The 19,763-nt window shown below is 33.6% G+C and overlaps 1 protein-coding gene across 1 annotated transcript; it reads left to right on the top strand.

Moving 5' to 3' along the window:
• The first annotated feature begins 1,357 nt into the window (after positions 1 to 1,357).
• LOC133191520 (uncharacterized) lies at positions 1,358 to 9,020 on the top strand. Its single transcript, XM_061327270.1, has 3 exons — positions 1,358 to 1,789; positions 6,390 to 6,539; positions 8,749 to 9,020. Exons 1-3 carry the CDS (start codon positions 1,531 to 1,533, stop codon positions 8,925 to 8,927), a joined length of 588 nt encoding a protein of 195 aa, XP_061183254.1. The 5' UTR covers positions 1,358 to 1,530; the 3' UTR covers positions 8,928 to 9,020.
• The last annotated feature ends 10,743 nt before the right edge of the window (positions 9,021 to 19,763 follow it).

Raw genomic sequence — 19,763 nt, 5'->3', positions numbered from 1 at the left:
AAAGTTTTGAAGTAAAACATTAATGCATCAATATTACACCATTTTGGAAAATCCAATTCGATATATAAATATATATGGCGTGAGATAAAAGCACAATACATCTGGAATTGCTGAGATGAATAAAACTAAATTTGACATCTAATGATATACTCTTTGTTAATAATGTGTGCTTTTCACGTTTCCAATTCCTTTTTTGCAAGGATAAACTTAAAGTACAGGCGGCATCATATATGATTTCATTGATGTTTCAGAAAATTACCACACAAGTGTTTTTGGATTTATGTGATTGGTTAATTTTTAAGTGCTCATAGGAAATGAATTTAAAACACATGGCCGTCTTCCTATTTATAACGCCACTGTCTTCCTCCCACCTGAGCACCGATCTAAAAGAAAATCCATTATGTACTGTCTTGTTAAATTGTTGTTGTTCTTCAATGAATTAATACATTAAGCTAGATAACATGAACCTAGTTATGAATACTGTCACTTTTCCAGTAAACAATTTAGGATTAAAACCTTCAGTACAGGTAGAAATTGTTTTATCTCTAGTCGATATTAAGTTAAATGAACACCTTCTAATGACGTAATCTGTCGTTTAATGTGATGTGATGTTGACTTCCTTTTATGTTAGTGTGTTAAGTTATTTTTATGTTAAAAGCTTTTGCTCAAATAAATCTGTTTCATGTATATTAAGGGAAATGATAAACAAATAAAACTTTGAAAAATCCCTCTGATTCATTTATCGATTGTCTTTAAATGTCTATATTTGGAGTGTTATGTCCATTATTTGTAAATTATTGATACTCCTTTAAACTTTAACAATATTATTTTAAACTGTAAAGACTCAATCCCTTCATGTAATAATGTCAGTGTAAGGAGATTTTCAAATTTTGATTTCGACCTACGGGCGCTCAGGGCTCAGGAGTCCAAGGGACCGAGAAACTCAGGTTCAGAATTAAAGTTTTTCATTTGCTCTGTTTTTTTTTCTCTATATCATCAACTAAATCGTTTTTAAAAATGCTGCATCAGGGTTTCATTTTAGCGTTTTTTTAAAAAAAAAAAAAAAAAAAAAAAAAGAAATTCAATTTTTTATCATCATATATAGAAATATCTCCAAAGACAAGAATATTGACTTTTTATTCACAAAGATACTTTAATTTTAAAACAGAATAATTGCTTCTTCTGCACGTCATTTTCCAGTTAAAAACATAAAAATGCTTAAACTTCAGCTCATTCTTTTAAATATATACTTATCGCACATAAAAATTTCAGTTAATTGGCTCACTCCATAATTCTATAATTAACCCCGACATTAAAGCTGAGGTTCCTCATAAGCTCTAGAGGATTGCTGAAGAAGTATAAATCACACGAGAGCCTGCTAGCTCCTATTAATATCGGCTCCGTTCTATCAAACGCGTTTAATGCATCTGAGGTTGTTATGGCAATGTGTAACTTACAGAAAATAACGTGTAGTACTTGTAGAACCGTGTGTTGTAGTATTTAACTGTTTACTACGAAGAGCAAAGCCTTATGACAAATATGTTCAACGAAACTTTTAAATCTTCGAGTCTGTTTTTGAAATTAAGTTTAGTTCCTGCTTTTATAGGATTTTTGTGTCATCTTGTATCTTTTGCCTCGTCTTACTGGCGTTTGATTAAGAGCGTTACAACTGTGTCACCGCATATAAGCTTTTACCCTCAGATCAAGCATACTTACTGTGGTCTTTGGAATTGTTTTTCCTGTTTTTCAGACGATCCAAATTGCCAATCTGCTATTTTGGAGTTGGAAGGTGAGGAATATATTTTTCAAATCATTTTTGAAAATGTTGAATGCATTGCCAAACTTTCAAAACAATACAAAAATTTTAAAAAGTATTTTCAGATTTCTAACGTCATCATTTTTAGACTATAAATATGAAACAACCTACTTTCCTTGGAATTTAGGTTGCCTCAGATATGAAAATGCTGACAAATAAATGTATGTACAGATGTCAGTATATCTTTTTAAAAAATTGACCTCTCCACATTTTAAAAAGTAAGATATTTTTTTTATTTTATGAAAACAAGCCTCGAACATTTTCTTCATTTGATTTTTGAAAATTTCATAGATATGGTAACATTTTAAAAAGTCTACGGAAATATGTAGTTCTAGTAGACTTTTTTTTATTTAAAGAAGTCAATTGATTATTTTTGGTTCTAATAACTGATAATGGAGATACTATAGGGAGATTCCTAGAAAAATGTTCAAGAAAATAAATTTCAAAGATTTTCTCTACAAAATTTATACATCTGTTTTAAAGACATCAGTGAAGGCTTTCCACCGATTCGTGTCAGAGAGCTAGAGATCAAGCAGATCTTTTTCCACATAAATGTATAATACAGTTGTGAGTAACATAAACAATTGTGATGTTTATCCATAATCCTTTTCTGTGTAGTAGAAGCCCTTATATTATAAAAGAGGGTTAATCTGCCTTGCTCTAGGAAGAAGTACTAGAAAATATAACCTTGTGTGTTCCATGTAATTAGAGGAAACAAATTAATGGTTAGGTTATCTTTTTTTCCTTTAATTGTTATGTATTTGTGCAGTTTATGAGGAAACAATGCAAGACGTATAACACAGCATGCGTATTGCATAACACAGAGGAAAACAGTGAGATAACAGATTAGGCTATTATTGTCAGGATGATATTGTTTACTGATAGGAAAATATCAATAATGTGCAATATTACCGACCCCACTTAAGTGCCGAGATTTAGATGAAACTTTTTAGATAAAAGCAAGAGAAATCTACAAGAACAATAGTATTAGAGCCTAATTAGAATAATTAACACATCTAGTGTTTAGTTTTCATTTTTCTTATAACAGTATAATAGCTTATTTTCTTGAAAAACTACAAATGAAAGATGTATTTCATAGACTCATAATATTCCTTAGTAGGACCTTTTTTGCCACATGCTATTGTTTCATCATTAATTCTAAATTATTTAGTGTCCCAACGGTATCTTGTTTGATTACACATAAAACAAATGAAGATAATTTAAAAAATTTCTACAAATTATGTTATTTTATGAATTTGAATCAACATATTAATTTCATTACCGTTAGTCATAAGAATTCAAATTCCTACATGTAAAGAATAAATTAAGGTCACAGACTCTAAACAGAAAAAACTTAATCAATAATTCATTTCTATCTGAAAAAAGCAATAAATATAACCCTATACTACTTCTGATATTTACACCCTAATTTTTAATTTACAACACACTAAGGGGTTTCGATAAAGTGAAGAGGTATAGTAAATTAACGCCAAGTTATGAGGCATCGTTCCTTACTTACCATACCTTGCTATAACCAAGAAAAAAAATTTATCAGTATAACGTCATTCAACAATTAAACACTCTTTTACGAAGATTTTTGTTGATTATTATCAGCAGACTGTAATTTAAAGAAAATATTTCGATTAAAATAACATACATACTGTAGGTAAGTTCGACAGTTTATGAGAATGAATGATACTTTCATATTAATGAATTTCTTAGTTTACTATTCCGTGTTACATATACACTAGACAAAATTTCTAACGCACCATTATAGAAAATTATTTACCTTTAAAAAGTTGTTTAAGACGTACCTGATACTGTATAAATATGTAACCATGATTAAAAGTAAGATGTTTAAATGCCTAAACAGGTAAATAAATGAATGATAACTGAAGAGTTACCATTTTTAGAAATGCATGAAAATCGTGCTCACACGTTTTAGAGGAACGAATCATTGAATTGTGTTCTTTATGTTTGCATTCCAAGAAAAAAAAAAACAAAACAAAACAAAACAAAACAAAACTGGGTATGCAGCGGTCGATGGTAGGCGAGCGCGGTACGTCAGTTGGTATGGTGTCTGGTAGGTTGTCTAAAAATAAAATTTTTCTTCAAAGTTGTTTTTATTGGTCAAAAAGTACTTTACCTTAATTAAAAAATGTCTTCTCTGGGTAAACTCGACATATAATAGACAATATTGCAAGATATATATATATATATATATATATATACAAAGTATCAAAAACCAGATACTTGTTCTTAATCTCAGGTACAGGTATGTATCGTAAGCTTCAATCATCTGGGATATTCTGTCATTCTCATTCGATTCCGTAAGAATTATATCGATCCTTTTTTGACGGATAATTAAATTTCGTGACAAATAGCGGTATTTCACAATATTCATTTGTGACCGTCTTTTGAATTTAATGAAAACTGTACTTTGACTTAGGAAGAGAACAGAAATCCAATTTTCTTACAAGATGAAATGAATGCATGCCACAACCTTCTTTGTTGATTAGTTACAGTATAAAGACATTCCTACATGGCGCTTTATTTGATTCTCTGTTAGACAATTTTACACTTTCTATAATCAGTGCTTAGCTAGATCCTTTCTGACTGCAGGGGGTATGGGACCGCCCTAAAGTCCCCCTCCCAGCGGGGGGGGGGGGGGTCCAGGGCAGGGTAATTCTGAGGTTAGATTGAGTCTCACAATTTGTAAAGTGAAGACATAATCCATTATTTTATTATCTTTGAAAATAAAATGAAATGAAAATGAAACATGATGCAGAATTTTCAGAAGTTACTTGCTTTAACGAACTATCATTTCACTCTTAATTGAGTTGTTTTGTTTTTTTCAAATTTGACGTACTTTCCAATTTTCTAATCATAGTATGCAATGGACATAAACTGAAATTAAGCTTTACATGTACGGAGTACACAACAGTCGGGTTACAGAATTGCAGATCGCTCTTTCCACTTTTTAAATGGATTTTTTTTTTTGGCATACAAGCATACATGGTAGACACGCCTCTTATTGATAGATTCTGTAGGGTAGATTTTTGTGGTGTAATATTTGCTATTTTCAACTGACACCAAGTACTTTGTTATATGCATTGAAATACAAGTAACTTGGGCCAGCTTTGGTGAAAATTTCATTATTTGTAGCACATTTTTTTTTATTACAGTGGAATAAGGTCTATAGAGACTTCACATCTCTTTTATACAGAATTTCTAGTTTAGTTTCCCAACAGATACAAAATTCAATAAGACCACTGACTTATTTGTTTACTCAGAGCAAATACATGTACCAAAAACAAACTTTTATACTGCATTGGAAAAGAATACTGTATAAGGTCTCATAGTTCGACAAGCAAACATGATAAAAAAAACCCATCTGAAATTGACGTGTGAAATAAGAAGGCAAAGTATAGTAAAAGAATTGAAATGACAGAAAAGATAGCCTTTGTCTAATTGTGTAAGAGATTTCTATTGATTGAATACTCTCTATCTGAAACTTCTTATGGGGATAGCAGCGTCTTCAGACGGAGAAATCCTCCTCTGGCTGGTTTATCAAATTAGGCGATAAAGATACTGGAAATTATAAAATAGTGAATCAGAAACAAGTTGTTTCAAGCAATTGAATGTACGCTATCAAGTTATTGATCACTGGAATGGATAATTTGGATTTTTGCGTGTCTGTCTGTATTTGTTATTCAGTACTTAGTATTTTACAAGGTTATCTAGTGTAACTAGATAAACAAACTGTCATTTTTATGAACTATATTGATGTATCAATATGTTTCCTTATCTAGACATAAAGGTTAGTTCCTTTGTGCTAATATCCATAGTCAATTGAATATACCATTGCCCCAATCTTATCATTTCCTCGGTAATATTGAAAGGTTTGTGTTAGTTGGATAGATAGTATTTGAAACATTAAATTTAAAAACCGATATTTTTTTTGTTTGTGGAACCAAAATGTGTGGAAGTCTTCAAATACCTATAATCCAAAATTTGTTTCTAATGAGTTTTTTTTTTTCATAAAGAATGCTTCATTGTGACAAAGTTAAGACTTGCTTTTTAACGTATATAAATTTTGTAAATCAAAGCTCTGTATGACAACATAAATTCAAATTACATTAGCTGCCAAATCTGAGAAACATTACAAAATATGATCAGAAAAATGTATGTAATTTACAAAATACCAGGTATATGCACGGAAAGTTAGATTAAAAATAATAAAATATGGTTATTTACAGAATGCGTGCAGGAAATGTGACAGTGTGAGTGATATAGAGAAAATGCAATTAAAATAATGTACGGAAATATGTATTTCATTAAAAAATATGTGCAGAAAAAATGAAGAAAATTATAGAATTTGAATTAAAAGACTTGAGTTATAAAAAGAATATAAACTTAAAAACATACTATCAAAGTCTTGCGTTTGTGTTGCAGATGCCATATAGTAGTAACCAGAATGTTTCTGACAGAATTTGTGGAAAAAGACTTTAGTTATAAAAAAGGAATATAAAACATAAAAACATACTATCAATGTCTTGCGTTTATGTTGCAGATGCCATAGTAGTAACCAGAGTGTTTGTGACGATAGGATTGTTTGCCTCCTGTGGAACCCTATCCCTTACTCTGCTGTGTCTGTTCATACGGGAAGTCGCCTCACGTGACTTTGTTCATATTGCCGCCATTTTAGCCAGCATATCAACAGGTATACTGAATTCTTTGAAGATTTTGAAAGATTTTATGGTTTAAATAATCTTCTCCCTGCATGTATCTGGAGCTAGCGTGTTCAGGTATTCAAGAAAAGTACACTGTCTAACATATTTCTGTAAAGTCATGCATTAACCAAGATCTGAGCACAGCGTCCACGGTTGTCGAGTCGCCGTGGAGATCATACCGCTAAAAAGATTTTCGAAGTTGTTTTGTTGAAGATTAAATTGCAGTTTCATTAATCACTTGAATTCTTGATGTTTGTATTGAAATAATGTTTTATTCATAGAATAACGATTATTTCTGTCTACAAATAAATAAAACATGAATTGTCATAGTACTATAGTATCACTTCCAGCAAAGACTTGATTCTGTTTCAGCAGATTTTGTTGGCAATCTGGGACAAATCCATCTTACCGATAATACAATGACATTAGAATCTGCATAGGAATTAGCTTCAAATTCGATAAATATTGTGATCCATGCAATCCCCATTCTTCCCGTTAAAAACTCTGCCATTCTGTTTAATTCATGATTCAAAGGCATTTTGAGTTTTATTAGGTCTGTTTTACTTACGAAGTTGCTGATGATTCATCTCATTTTTTTTTGGGGGGGGGAGGGGGGAGTTTTTAAATTCAGAGGAAACAAAACTGATTTAAACAGAAGGAATATCTAAAGTAAGGGGATGTGATCTGTTCTTTATTTTCATAGTGAACATGGAAATGCTTTACTTAATGAAGGAAGTTAGATAACTGTACGAAAAAGGTAAAAATAACGAACAGTTATCGATTTTATAAATCCTGTAAACTATACAAATCGTAAATAGGGCAAAAAACAGACCCCTGAAAACACCAGAGGTGGGATCAGATGCCTACAGGGAATAAGTATACTCTGTCATCTGGACATATCTACCGTGAGCCCTTTGTATTGACAAGATAAACGGAAAGACTCGTATTTAAAATTATAGTGTAAAACAATGGCAAAACAATTTGTTTGACACATCAGATTGTTTTTGCAAACAAGTTTATTACATCAACAATAGAATTTGCAAAAGGCTGATTTAGATGTGTTTGTAAAAGTCAACTTATTTGTTAGTAGCTTGCCTTGGTTTAAAAATTGATCGTACTAAGAACGGGCTCTTGCTTGCCGATCACTTTAAAGACACACACATTATATACAAGTGATACTGGAATATTACTGAATAAATAAGGGAAGTTGACGTTGGGGAAATAAGTTTGTCACATAGTTCGGCTGTTTGTCGATAACGTCATTAGTCAGTAAAGCATGCAAATATGAAACACATATGACAGTCTGTGGTGTCTTTTTATTTCAAGTTCACTTGGATATATCGATTTGACATTGGATAAGTATAACTATTGTTATTTGATAAAACGTCGTCGATAAATCTTAATGTATCTCAGGTTACAGGATGCAGATTTTCAAAAGTCCGAATCCATAAAATAAAACGGTTTAGATTCATTTGCCTATCTTTGCTCTCTATCAGATGGTTCATTTGCCTTATTTGGGGCTTTCTTGGCTTATTTTGACTCTTCCCGATCGATTTTATACAAGGAAATGAAAGTATGTTTTTAAACTGACAAAAATAGTCAAAATTTGTCTTTGAATATCAAAATCAAACATTGTTTAACTGGCTTTAGTCATAATGCTCGTCTAATGATTACAGTGACTAGTTACTAGTATGCAAAATAAATATCTGATTTTCACAAAATTAATGAAGATGATGAAGTAGTCAATATTTCTCATTCATCAAAATAGAAAATGATGCATAATGAAAATTGCATTCCATCATTCTGATTACGTTCAGGCAACATTCTGCTGAAAATGAAATGTCAATTACAGGGACCTTGATTTGCTGATATCATGTCTAACTCTTATTGTAAGAAAGATAACATTTTTTTTAATAATTCATTACATGCATGGGTTACATAATGGGTTCCAGCACAGTGATGTAAAGGTTGTATAGTCACCTTATGTCACCAAGAATGAATTATTTTTCTTGATGTGTGTAAGCTTAGCATTAATATTGTCCCTTTCAATCTTTTTAAATCACCTTTTCTTTGGTATTTTATGCAAGTTAGGTGAATGCGTACGTGTTGAAGACATAAATTAATAATAATTACATTGCTGTCATATGTATAGTAATTTGTTAGGATTAACATATTTTGACATATTTTGTTTAATTCTAGGTGGATGTGTGTTGATTGGGATCGTGGTTTACGGAACCTCCACCAATGACCATGAGGCAACCCTTCTGGAAAGCCATAGCCTACATTGGTCCTACTTCATGTGTATTGTGACTTTTCTTCTGTATTTTGTAAACGGAATGCTACTCTTTCTGAATGTGCTGCGAATTAAAGCATCATAAAAAGTATTATAGTTTTCTTAAAATAATACCTGTTGCTTTGTTGTTTTGTGTAGATCTGTTATAAGAGAATTATATTAAAATTATTTTGAAACATTTCGAGTAATTGACATTTGTATATATATATGTATATAAAGAAACAATTAATAGCAAAAACAAAATAATAGTATATTCGATTTAATATAAAAAAAAAAAACAAAAACAAATAAAATTACACTGAACAATGATTGTACCTCGAATTACATTAAAAGGGGAAAACTACATTGTTTGCTATAAATGACATTGAAATGACATTGTATGGCTGGAGATATCATATTACTGAGTGATAAAATATAGCCACTGTTAAAACAAGGTGTACTGTAATGACAATCGAGATGACGTCAGCTTTTCCATTATTTATGTAGCAATATTCCACTATCACCTGCATATGGTGTTCATGTCTCCCAACTTATTCGATACGCAAGAGCATGCTCTGAGAACGATGAATAATTAAATCGAGACAGGCTACTGACAAATAAATTCATGTCACAGGGATTTCAACAATCTCGTTTAAAGTCAGGCATTTTGAAAATCCTATGATATATTGACCTTGTTTACAAATACAGTCTATCATTGGGTCGTATTTTGACTGACATGTTTCATACCAATTAGGCCATTTCTATACTAAACTTGACTACGGATTATTCCGTCTACCTGATCAATATATAGGGCTCATGGCGGGTGTAACTGGTCCACAAGGGATGCTTACTCCTCCTTGGAACCTGATCCCATCTCTGGAATATCAGGGGTCCGTGTTTTGTGCCCTGTTCACAAATTTCTATTGTATAAAAGAATTTTGAGAGAGATCAGTTTCGTTATCTTCACCTTTTCAAAGAAGAAAAAACAACAAAAAATGTAAATTAAATTTGACAGTAAAATAGGTTGTATTTCTTAATACTTTAACAGTTTGTTATGATCGAATCAAATTTATGATGTTACTGCATATACATACGAACTTGATAATACTTACTTTACGTAGTATTCTTCGTGCTTATCAGAACATAAGGCAGTCACCAGATCCTTCCATGCAGGTCTGCCATGTACCCACCTCTGTAAACCCCTCCAAGTCCAGTTGTTCTAGTTCATTTTCTTTTCTACTTATCTCCTCAAAATCTCTTTAGATCTACCCCTTTGTCTTTTCCCAGTTGGCGTCCATCTCAATCCAGCCCTTGGATGGAGGCATATTCTGCATATGTTGCTTATCCACATTAATATTTTTTATTACCATCTTAAGATTGGGGGGTTGGTTGGTCTTATTGTACGGCTCTTTATTCAGATGGTATTTGGTCAGTTGCATAATATATTTCGAAGGCGTCCTGTCGGGAAGGCATCTAGACTGTTAACAATGACTTTTTTTTACCTTCAAAGATTCAACACTATACAAAAGAACATTACTCTCAAAAACCCTCTTATTGCTGGTCTTTGCCGACCCTCAGATGTTACATAGCGCAGCATACGCTTTTGTGACTTTAGAAATCAGAGCTAATACATCTACCTCTGAATCCCCATCAGAATAAATCTTACTTCCTAAGTAGACGTCGCCCGCGTGGCGCAGTGGTAGAGAGTCCGCTATAGAGTCGCAGAGTAAGGAATTGATCCTTACGTCGCGGGTTCGAATCCCACTGTGGGACGTGGAGACCGGTCCTTCGGATGAGACCTATAAACCGAGGTCCCGTGTCGAAGTAGATGCTGGCATGAAAAAGATCCCTCACTGCTCAGTGGCCCTGAGTGCCGAGTATAGGTCAAAATTTGCAGCTCTCCACCGGCAAGTGGTGGCGTCTCCATATGAGTGAAAAATTCTCGAGAGGGGCGTTAAACAATGCACAAACAAACAAACAAACAAAACTTCCTAGGTAGACGAAGTTGGTGACACCTTCATAATTTGTTCTATTAAGGGTGATGAGTTCCTCTGATTTCGTGTTAACCCTCATGATCTTAGTTTTCATGGTGCTGATTTGAAGACCGATCTTTTTTTGCTATTTTACCATACTGGTTGGTTAAATTTTGCATGTCGGTGAGATATCAGTACAATATCTTCTGCAGAATCCAAGTCTTCAAGCGCGTCTAATATGTCCTGCTGATTGTTGTTTCTCGCTTGCAGAAGGTGAAGAGAAGGGTAGAGCAAATATCCCTGTTATAATCCTCTCTATAATTAAAACTCCTCTGATACGATTGATCCAGTTAAAACATTGCTGCGATGTCATCCCTTTGTTCTTGCAGTCTAAAACTTTACCTCTGAAAGTCCGATATTAGTGAGAAGTCTGATATTAATCGTAATAGCAGACTATCTCAGTACTGATATCCTTCAAAATTGGACTGTTACTGAACAAAAGAAATAAAAATTGTGATTATTTTACAGACAGAAAATTAGTTAAATTTCATTTATACAATGATGATTTTGAAACAGAATTTTGATCATACAAATTTGGAAAATTAAAAAATTAAACTTCCAATTAAACCGAATATACTGTAACTGGAAGGAAGAAAATGCAACGGAGCAGATCATGCAAAAAGAAATGTTTCAACCCCCTTGACAAGTAAAAGATGGTTTCTTTGGTTTGAGAAAAAGAGAAGGCTCACTTCAGGTCGCCAGAGAAACCTATAAACTTTCAAAAACCGGTCATAAGAAATAATCTTTACTGCCAAAATATGGCTGGGATAATGCAGATTCGGTGTTTAGCAATATACAATCAATCAATCAGTAGTACTGACCTTAGGTCACAAATTCATTTATCTGGGTAGAATAATTTTGATCGTGATACTTGACCAGTTTAGCAGAGTTGGCTGGTAGAGCTCTCATTTCAACCAAAGAAGAATTTTACTGCTGGTTAAATTACAAAATTATTCATTATACATGCAATCTTTTTAAAGTTTATTTTCAGTGTCTGTAATTTAAGTAGGACCACTCCAATTTTTCCTTTGTTTAGCGTCAACCTATATTTCAAAACCCTATGTACGTATCTATAAAAAAAAAACAAAAACAAAAAAAAAAACAAAAAAAAAAAACAACAAAAAAAAACAAAACAAAAAAAACAAAGAACAATAACAACAAAGCACAATCCGAAAAATAAAACACAAACTTGAGAGACGTATAAAGAACAACATTCAAACAATTTGATTTCATTATAAATTCTATTTTTCTCGTAGGAAGATGAAAGCCTTTACAAAATCAAGGTAGTATATGATAATTTAATACTTAATTTGACACAAATTTAGAAAGAAATTGACAGAATTCCAACTTTTCCATCAATAATAACCAATTCCTGGATTGTTGATTATGTTTGTTTTTCTGCTCTGGGGTGTCATAACCAGGGCACATACGGACACTAAGCATAGAAAAGTCTGGAATGGCCTTATATACCTTCACCATTTGTGGTTGTTCAGTTCAAATCAAAGTTCACATCTGCTCCTTTATGTTATATTTTCTGTATCATAATCCGATGCATTGCTTTAATCACCGTTTATGTTATAATGAAGAAAAAAATTATTGCCACTCTCCGTATCAAACTTATCAAATACCTACTACAGTGTAACTGATTCCCTAAATACCGAATACTTTTCTTCTCGAAGAATTGCTTTAGTGGTCATTAACATTTCTGTATTTTGTTATAATATCGGACTGTCTCAGGTAAATCCAAAAACAATGTTTTAAATACGATATATGCCTCATACAATTCTGTATTAATGGGCCTCAAACTGTCTGATATTTTTTTTTTCATACAGAACTGTATTCGGCATATATCCAATACATAACTCTTGCACTGAGATCAGTGTTTAGCATCTTAATGATGAAGAAGAGTTTATGATCCCGTAATGACTGAGGATTCTTTCTAGGGCTAAATGGTTAACACTGTCAAAGGCTTTCGTAAAGTCAATGAAGTTGATGTAGAGTGATTTCTATTCACTGCTCTGCTCTAGTATTAGTCTTAAGGTAAACAAGCATTCTGAGAGTATTGCATTAGCAATACTAGTCCCCTACCGGCAAGTGTAATCTGGTTCCGTTCCCGTTAAGAATTGAAAATGCCATAATTGCGTCAAAAATTAATGAAGCGGGACGAAATGCAAACTTGATCTGTAACTAATCAAGGTAAAGCCACATACCAAAAATCAGCTCAATATCTACAAGCGTTAAGAAGAAAAATGCGGAAAACCAAGTGGGACAGACTGACAGACAGACAGAGGGACAGACAGACAGACAGACGGACAGACAGACAGACAGACGGACGGACAGACGGACGGACAGACTCAGAGGAAACCTATAGTCCCCTCCGGTTTCACCGGTAGGGGACTAATAACTGATCGGCAGATAACCTTCCCTTCCTAAAAATGGGTAACACAGTAAGGGTCTGTGATGTCTGTGAATCTTTTAAGTATCACGTACTCTACTTAAAACTTTCATGGTGACAGTTTTTGCAATTTTAGAGGAATCTTTCTTTAGTAATTAACTATAAAGGTCGGTTTTCCAGATCTTGTCAATATAGTAGGTGTCCAATATACTTCAGTTTGAGAAGTTCTGCTTGTATCTGATAAGTGCCTGTCGCTTTTTCATTTTCCAAGTTTTTTGGTTGCCATTTTTATCCCTTCTATATTGATAGAGCCGTGTTAATGACTCTATGTTCATGAATGGTGTTATCATTGCCTCGTTTTCTGATTCATTCTTATTGAAAACTTACTCAGATTGGTCTTTCTGGCGATTCAAGATACCTTCTTTTGATAATAATTTTCTTGTTCATCTTTAACTGGTAAATCTGTTGACTGAATTTATTGGGCAGTGTTTCTGTGATTTGATAAGGTGCCTTCATGACTCATTTTGAAGCTGCTTTTTTAGTCCCCTACCGGTGAAACCGGAGGGGACTATAGGTTTCCTCTGAGTCTGTCCGTCCGTCCGTCTGTCTGTCTGTCCCTCTGTCTGTCTGTCAGTCTATCCCACTTGGTTTTCCGCACTTTTCTCCTAAACCCTTGCAGATACTGAGCTGATTTTTGGTATGTGAGTGTATCTTGATTAGTTACATATCAAGTTTGCATTTCGTTCCGCTTCATTGATTTTTGACGGAATTATGGCATTTTCAATTCTTAAAGGGAACCAGATTACACTTGCCGGTAGGGGACTAGTATTGCTAATGCAATACTCTCAGAATGCTTGTTCTGCTTGATTGGCTAGTTCTTCAGTGAATATCTTTCTGCCTGCTCTTCACTCTTCCATACCTCCTTGTCTATAACCAGATATTCTGCCTGGAGCCGAGCTTTTAGCCTCTTAGATTTAGTCGACAAAGTTATTTTGTTATTCTACTATTTTCTATGTCTTGCTGAGATCCATTCTTTTCTTTCTTTCTACTTTGGCCAAGTAGTTGTTGACAATTTTGTAGTAAACTTTTACTAAATGTTTCTATATCAGTTTCACCAGGTTGTTTCATGTGAAGTGAGAACTTGTTTTGAACTTTTATTTGAAATGATTTCTTAATTTTCTGTGTCTTTTAGCATTTGGATGTTAATTGGAGACGGTCTTTGATCTCTTCTCCTTGAATGACTTGGCTTCCCAATACTAGTGCGTTGTCACTCCCCACATCAAACCCTTGCTTTGTAAAACACATCCTGGAGGCTACTTCTCTATCTCTTGTTTAAAATGACATGTTCAATTTGTTTTTTTGATTTACTAAATGATAGTATTCTGCATGTGAAATGAAAAAGTTATGACGTCTGCATGGCTTGTACAAACTCATAAAATCATTATAACAGTGTGATAAATATTCTATATAAGAAGAATCTTCTGTACAAATATTAAAGAATAAGCAATCAAATCTTTATATCCATATTGGCATTTTTTTATTTGCTTCAATATACATGTATACATTTAATAATTCTACAAATCAAAGGGGGGGGGGGGAGTCCGACCCCCCCCCCGAACTGCGCATGCTCTTCTTTTTTCCCTAAGCGGGGGACACAAATTCTCTGAATTAGCTTGTTTGTTTTTTGTCTGACCGTCAGTGTAGTTCCATGTTGACTTACGCATATCTTTGTTCTTGAATATAGTTCCGCCAATTATTGAGTTGTTTTCTCGGCAAAAAGTGCACAGCTTCTCTCTATTGCTGTTACATTCCCCTAGTCCTTGCAGACCAGTAATGTTTTTTTTGCCTTGGTTGCTTTTATCAACTTTTGCTTTTAGGTCTCCCAAGTTAAGCCGAACATCGTGAAATGATGTACATGTATTGCATACTACCACCTTTTGTAAGCTTTCACAGATTTTCTCATTGTCTTCCGCATCAGTTTTGGTGCATATCAGACAACTGTAGTTATTTTGGCGAAAGTTGCAGTTTCCATTCTATGAAATTTCTATGTACATCGTTTATTGTAATTTTTGCTTCACCTCTGCTATGATGATCATCAGTTCTTCCAGAATAGAGAACTGGTATCTGACGACCTTACACTAGTTGTTTTGACTTATTATCTGTTTATTGCGAGGAGCTTGATCCTGTAACGCTTCATTTCTCTCACCACTTGTGCTAGTTTCACTGTTTGGTACAAGGTACCCAAGTTCCAGCAGACAGATTTCTGTGGCTGTTTTAATTTGTACGAAGGATGTCTCTTCTCGGGATGAAAGATATATAATCCTGCCATACTTCCCGTCCTGTATGACAATCCTTCTTCTATCATTTTGTTGCTTAAAAAGGGCCTTTGTTTGACGTGTTAGGGTTGCTGGTCCTAGTATAACCCCCTGAATTTGGTGGACCAGTGATTTTTAATTATGTTTGTTTTGTCCTTCCCTTTGATGACTGCTTTAAACTTTTGTGCTCATCTACACTGATTTTAATCTGGATTTTCTTTGGTAGCCTTTGACCTTCTCAAGCCGACCGCAAGACAGTTGATGATTTAACCCATACCATGTGTGCTCTTCTCCTTCAAGACGCCGTGGTTCTGCTTGGGGTCCTAAGGTATTCAATATCCGTCTGCTACCTTGAGAAGTAATCCCATATCTGGGTTTCATAGGTCTACGTGGGGAAAGGCTATACCTGGCAGAGAAGACTTACTTATTCTGCTTACTTTTAAGCAGCGAACTGTTAGTTACGGGTGTCGCTAAAAGTGCAGGTGACGATCACAGACATATTTGATATAAAACAGAAAAGTAACATACAAAATTTAAGGTTGTATAAAGCTAAATTCCGCACAGTGCATCGAATGCATATTTATAACTGAAATATTTTTCAATTGATTTTTGACACCCTCTTCGAGATACTGGGTATTGTAAATTCTGCTATATCTAACCTGTTAATATACATAATAAAGTTTATTGTTTTAAGACCCATATGCAAGATCTTTCCACTAATTGATGGATGAGTGTGCTTTGTATCGAATTAATTTAATTTACAACATGTGTTTAAAATATGACAGAGTATATTTGAGTATCGAAAAAATCATATCTTAAAAATTAATATTGATATGACGATTTGTGTTTTTGCAATTTTTAGAATAACCCTCTCTACTGCTAAAAGAAAAAAAGAATTGGGTTATATATGAGTATTTCTAATCCAAGAGTTTTCGGTCTGCTACAGTTTCATGGAAACAGTGAACTATATAAAGAAGAGGGATTACTATACAAAGTACAATATAAGGAAGAGGGATTTAAAATATGCTCTCTCTCTCTCTCTCTCTCTCTCTCTCTCTCTCTCTATCCATTTAATATACTTCCTGATGCTCTGTTTTTTCGAATATATTGCATTGGCATTTACGGCCCTCTGTCTTTCTTGTGTATGCCAAGAATGGAAACTCTCCACTTAAACGATAACTAGCTGTGTCCAACGACGGATGGGCAGGAGGAATTTATATGATTGGAAGGGATCAATATGTCAAAAGACAACTGTATGTGATTTTAGTAGGAGTATAGACACATCAATCCTCCTCTTGAGTGGTGTTTCTTCATGAGTCAGCGATAACTTGCAAGCCAGTAATTCATTATGTTGACCAGAGAGAGAGATGGGGGGGATTCTCCAAAGAGATCAAATTACGTTGGAAGCTCAGAAAAGGCATGAAAGATAATAGCAGTTTTTCATTGAGACCATGTAACGGTGTTGTAGGATTTTCCCGATAGCCAGCTTACCCCCCCCCCCCCCCCCCCGAATCGAATCTGTACTCTATAGTAGGACTTCCCCCCAAGGAGAATTCTCACACTAGAGCCAAATTTTACCCTCTTTCTTTCTCACTGTAGGATTTCCCCTATTTTATCAATGTTAAAATCATCTCGAAAATATTTTGTGTAGAGGTTTATATGAAAGTCAACAGATTTTTTAAATCGAAATATAAATGTTTTCGACTCAAGAATTGTTCAAATTTAGTATGAAATCTTTATATATAACGTCCAAATTATTAAGTCACAGCCCAATTTGGAAATTGTAAAATTAGCCACTCAAAAATGTCTCAACACCTCTCTTGGCGCAGCGGTACCTGTTTGTTCACGAATTTTAAAATATATATCAGGCCATCTTTAGGAATTTGATAATTTCTTTGCCATCACAGGCCCAGTGTTTTATCGATGGATCTGTGCTTTTTAAAAAGAGTGTGTGAAAATTCTAGAATTCATAATATGGATAGGTTCCTTATAACATTTTGTGAGTATTTGAATTAGTAGTTCTTCAAAACGCAATCAAGAGAGAGAGAGAGAGAGAGAGAGAGAGAGAGAGAGAGAGAGAGAGAACAAAATAAAACACATCAAATCAAGAAACACTGCTCTTGCAAGTCGTGGTAAACGTCCCCTTGACCCCAGAGGCGCGTAATTGGATTTGCAAGCAGAGAACAAATACTCTCTTCAAATTTGCAAACTAAATCTAAAATTTTTAGAAATTGACCCATTTTTAGTTCCATGACAACGGCAGCTATTTTGGATACTTATACCCCAGAAACTTGGAGAGAAATTATGTACATGTATAGTTTTAAATACATTTGGAGAAAAAATATCCATTTCAGCAACAATTCTTCCTTTTTGGCCACACTTTTAAAATTATCCAAACGATTACATTGTACTTTCTTTTATAAACCAGATGAAAAGAATAAAATTTTATTGCTTCAAAAGAATTGGTTGGGCAGTTACTTTGAAAAATGAGATTTAAAATTGGGGGGGGGGGGGGTGCATGGCTTTGGAGGAAATTGCGCTCTTTACTTTTAAAAAAGAAAAGGATTCCCCCTGCCCCCGACAAATTGAATCTAATGTTGGATTTCCGCCCGTGAAATCCTAACCTAGAGTCATTTTTACTTGGGGGATCCCACTACAGGGCCTATTTTCCAGAGAGATCCTACTTTAATAGAGCCAGTTTTCCGGTAGGGGAATATTTTAGAGGAAAAGCCTACTCTACAAGACCGGTATACTACCGGGTATACATCTAAATCATGTCAATTTGCCAGAGTGTATGCACAAAAATTAAATGCAGTTAGTAAAAAGTCACTATGAAAATATTACAGTTTGTTTAATACACTGCTTCATTAAAAATCAAATGCATTCATAAAAAAAAAGATGATGTGGAATGTATATTTGAAGGAGAAAAGAAAAAGAAAGAAATCTATTGAATTTCTACTGAATATCTACAATTAACCCTTTTAAGAATATTCACTAAACCATTAGTATGAGAGTAAAGAACTTTTCTCATAGAACATTAAATACTATAGTATTTTTTGTAATTTTACTGGTTTTACCAAATAGATATATTATAACACCATGTCTTACACTACTTGCTAAATTGTTGACAACAATTAATACATTTTTAAGGATCACTCAGCAGAATAGTCGACATAATTTTTTTGCAGACAATAACTTATTAATAAGCATAAATTGGATAAACATGTACAAAATATAAATAAAATGGTTAATGAAAATCGCTGTTTTAGAATGAATAAGAAATGAAGTACTGTTGCTCTTCTACACGGAGACGATTATTAATGACCACTCAGGTAAAGCCTGTATAATTCAATAAAATACCTTTACATGTTTGATTAAATAACTGACGTAATATCAACTCAGTTGGTTAAATTAATATCATTGCAGTTAATATTGTCTAGGAAAGTTTTATTTTTTTGTATACAGTGTATTGTTTTTGTTTTGTTTTTGGTAAGAGACCAGTAGAGCTTATGCAAGTAAGGTGTCCAGGTGTCTGTTTTCCGTCTAGCTGTCTGTCTGTCTGTCTGTCCGAAAACAATTTTTCAAAACGATACTCCTCCTACAGCGTTTTCCAATTTCAATAATATTTGGTACACCTGTAAATTATACTAAGATACATAATTCTGTACATTGTTTTTTTTTTATTTCAACAAAGGATGTTGCTAAGTTACTAAAAATAGTAAATCCTTCGAAAATCCAAACGCTACTCCTCCTATAGTTTTTGTTTAATTTCAGTGACTTGGTACACAAGTAAACACTGCACTAAGATAAATAATTCTTAATATCGATTTCTTATTTTGACAAACGGTGTTGTTGCCGTGGTTACTGTATAAATAGAAATTTCTTTGAAATTCTTTCAAAACTTAACTCTACTCATCCTATACAAGTTTTTGTCCAATTTCAATAAGACTTGGTACAACTTAATTTACAAGTACACTATACTAAGATACAATCCAATTACATGAAAGTTTAATAAAGTTAGAACTCACCAGTAAAGCTTCATTCTTGTCAAAGACATTTGGTTTTCGTTTGTTTGTTTATTGTTTGGTTTCTATTATTTCTCCACTTAGCAATATAGCTACAACGTACAAACTTGAACATAATTAAGCTGCTGCAATCATATTCTTTTGTACCCTGTCTTTCGCCCATTACCACCTAGT

Source organism: Saccostrea echinata, unplaced genomic scaffold (assembly GCF_033153115.1).
Source record: "Saccostrea echinata isolate AGI-Se365-2 ecotype Australia unplaced genomic scaffold, CSIRO_AGI_Sech_v1 ptg000023l, whole genome shotgun sequence".
In the NCBI taxonomy this organism is placed as follows: domain Eukaryota; kingdom Metazoa; phylum Mollusca; class Bivalvia; order Ostreida; family Ostreidae; genus Saccostrea; species Saccostrea echinata.
This window is presented reverse-complemented; position numbering and strand designations above follow the sequence as displayed.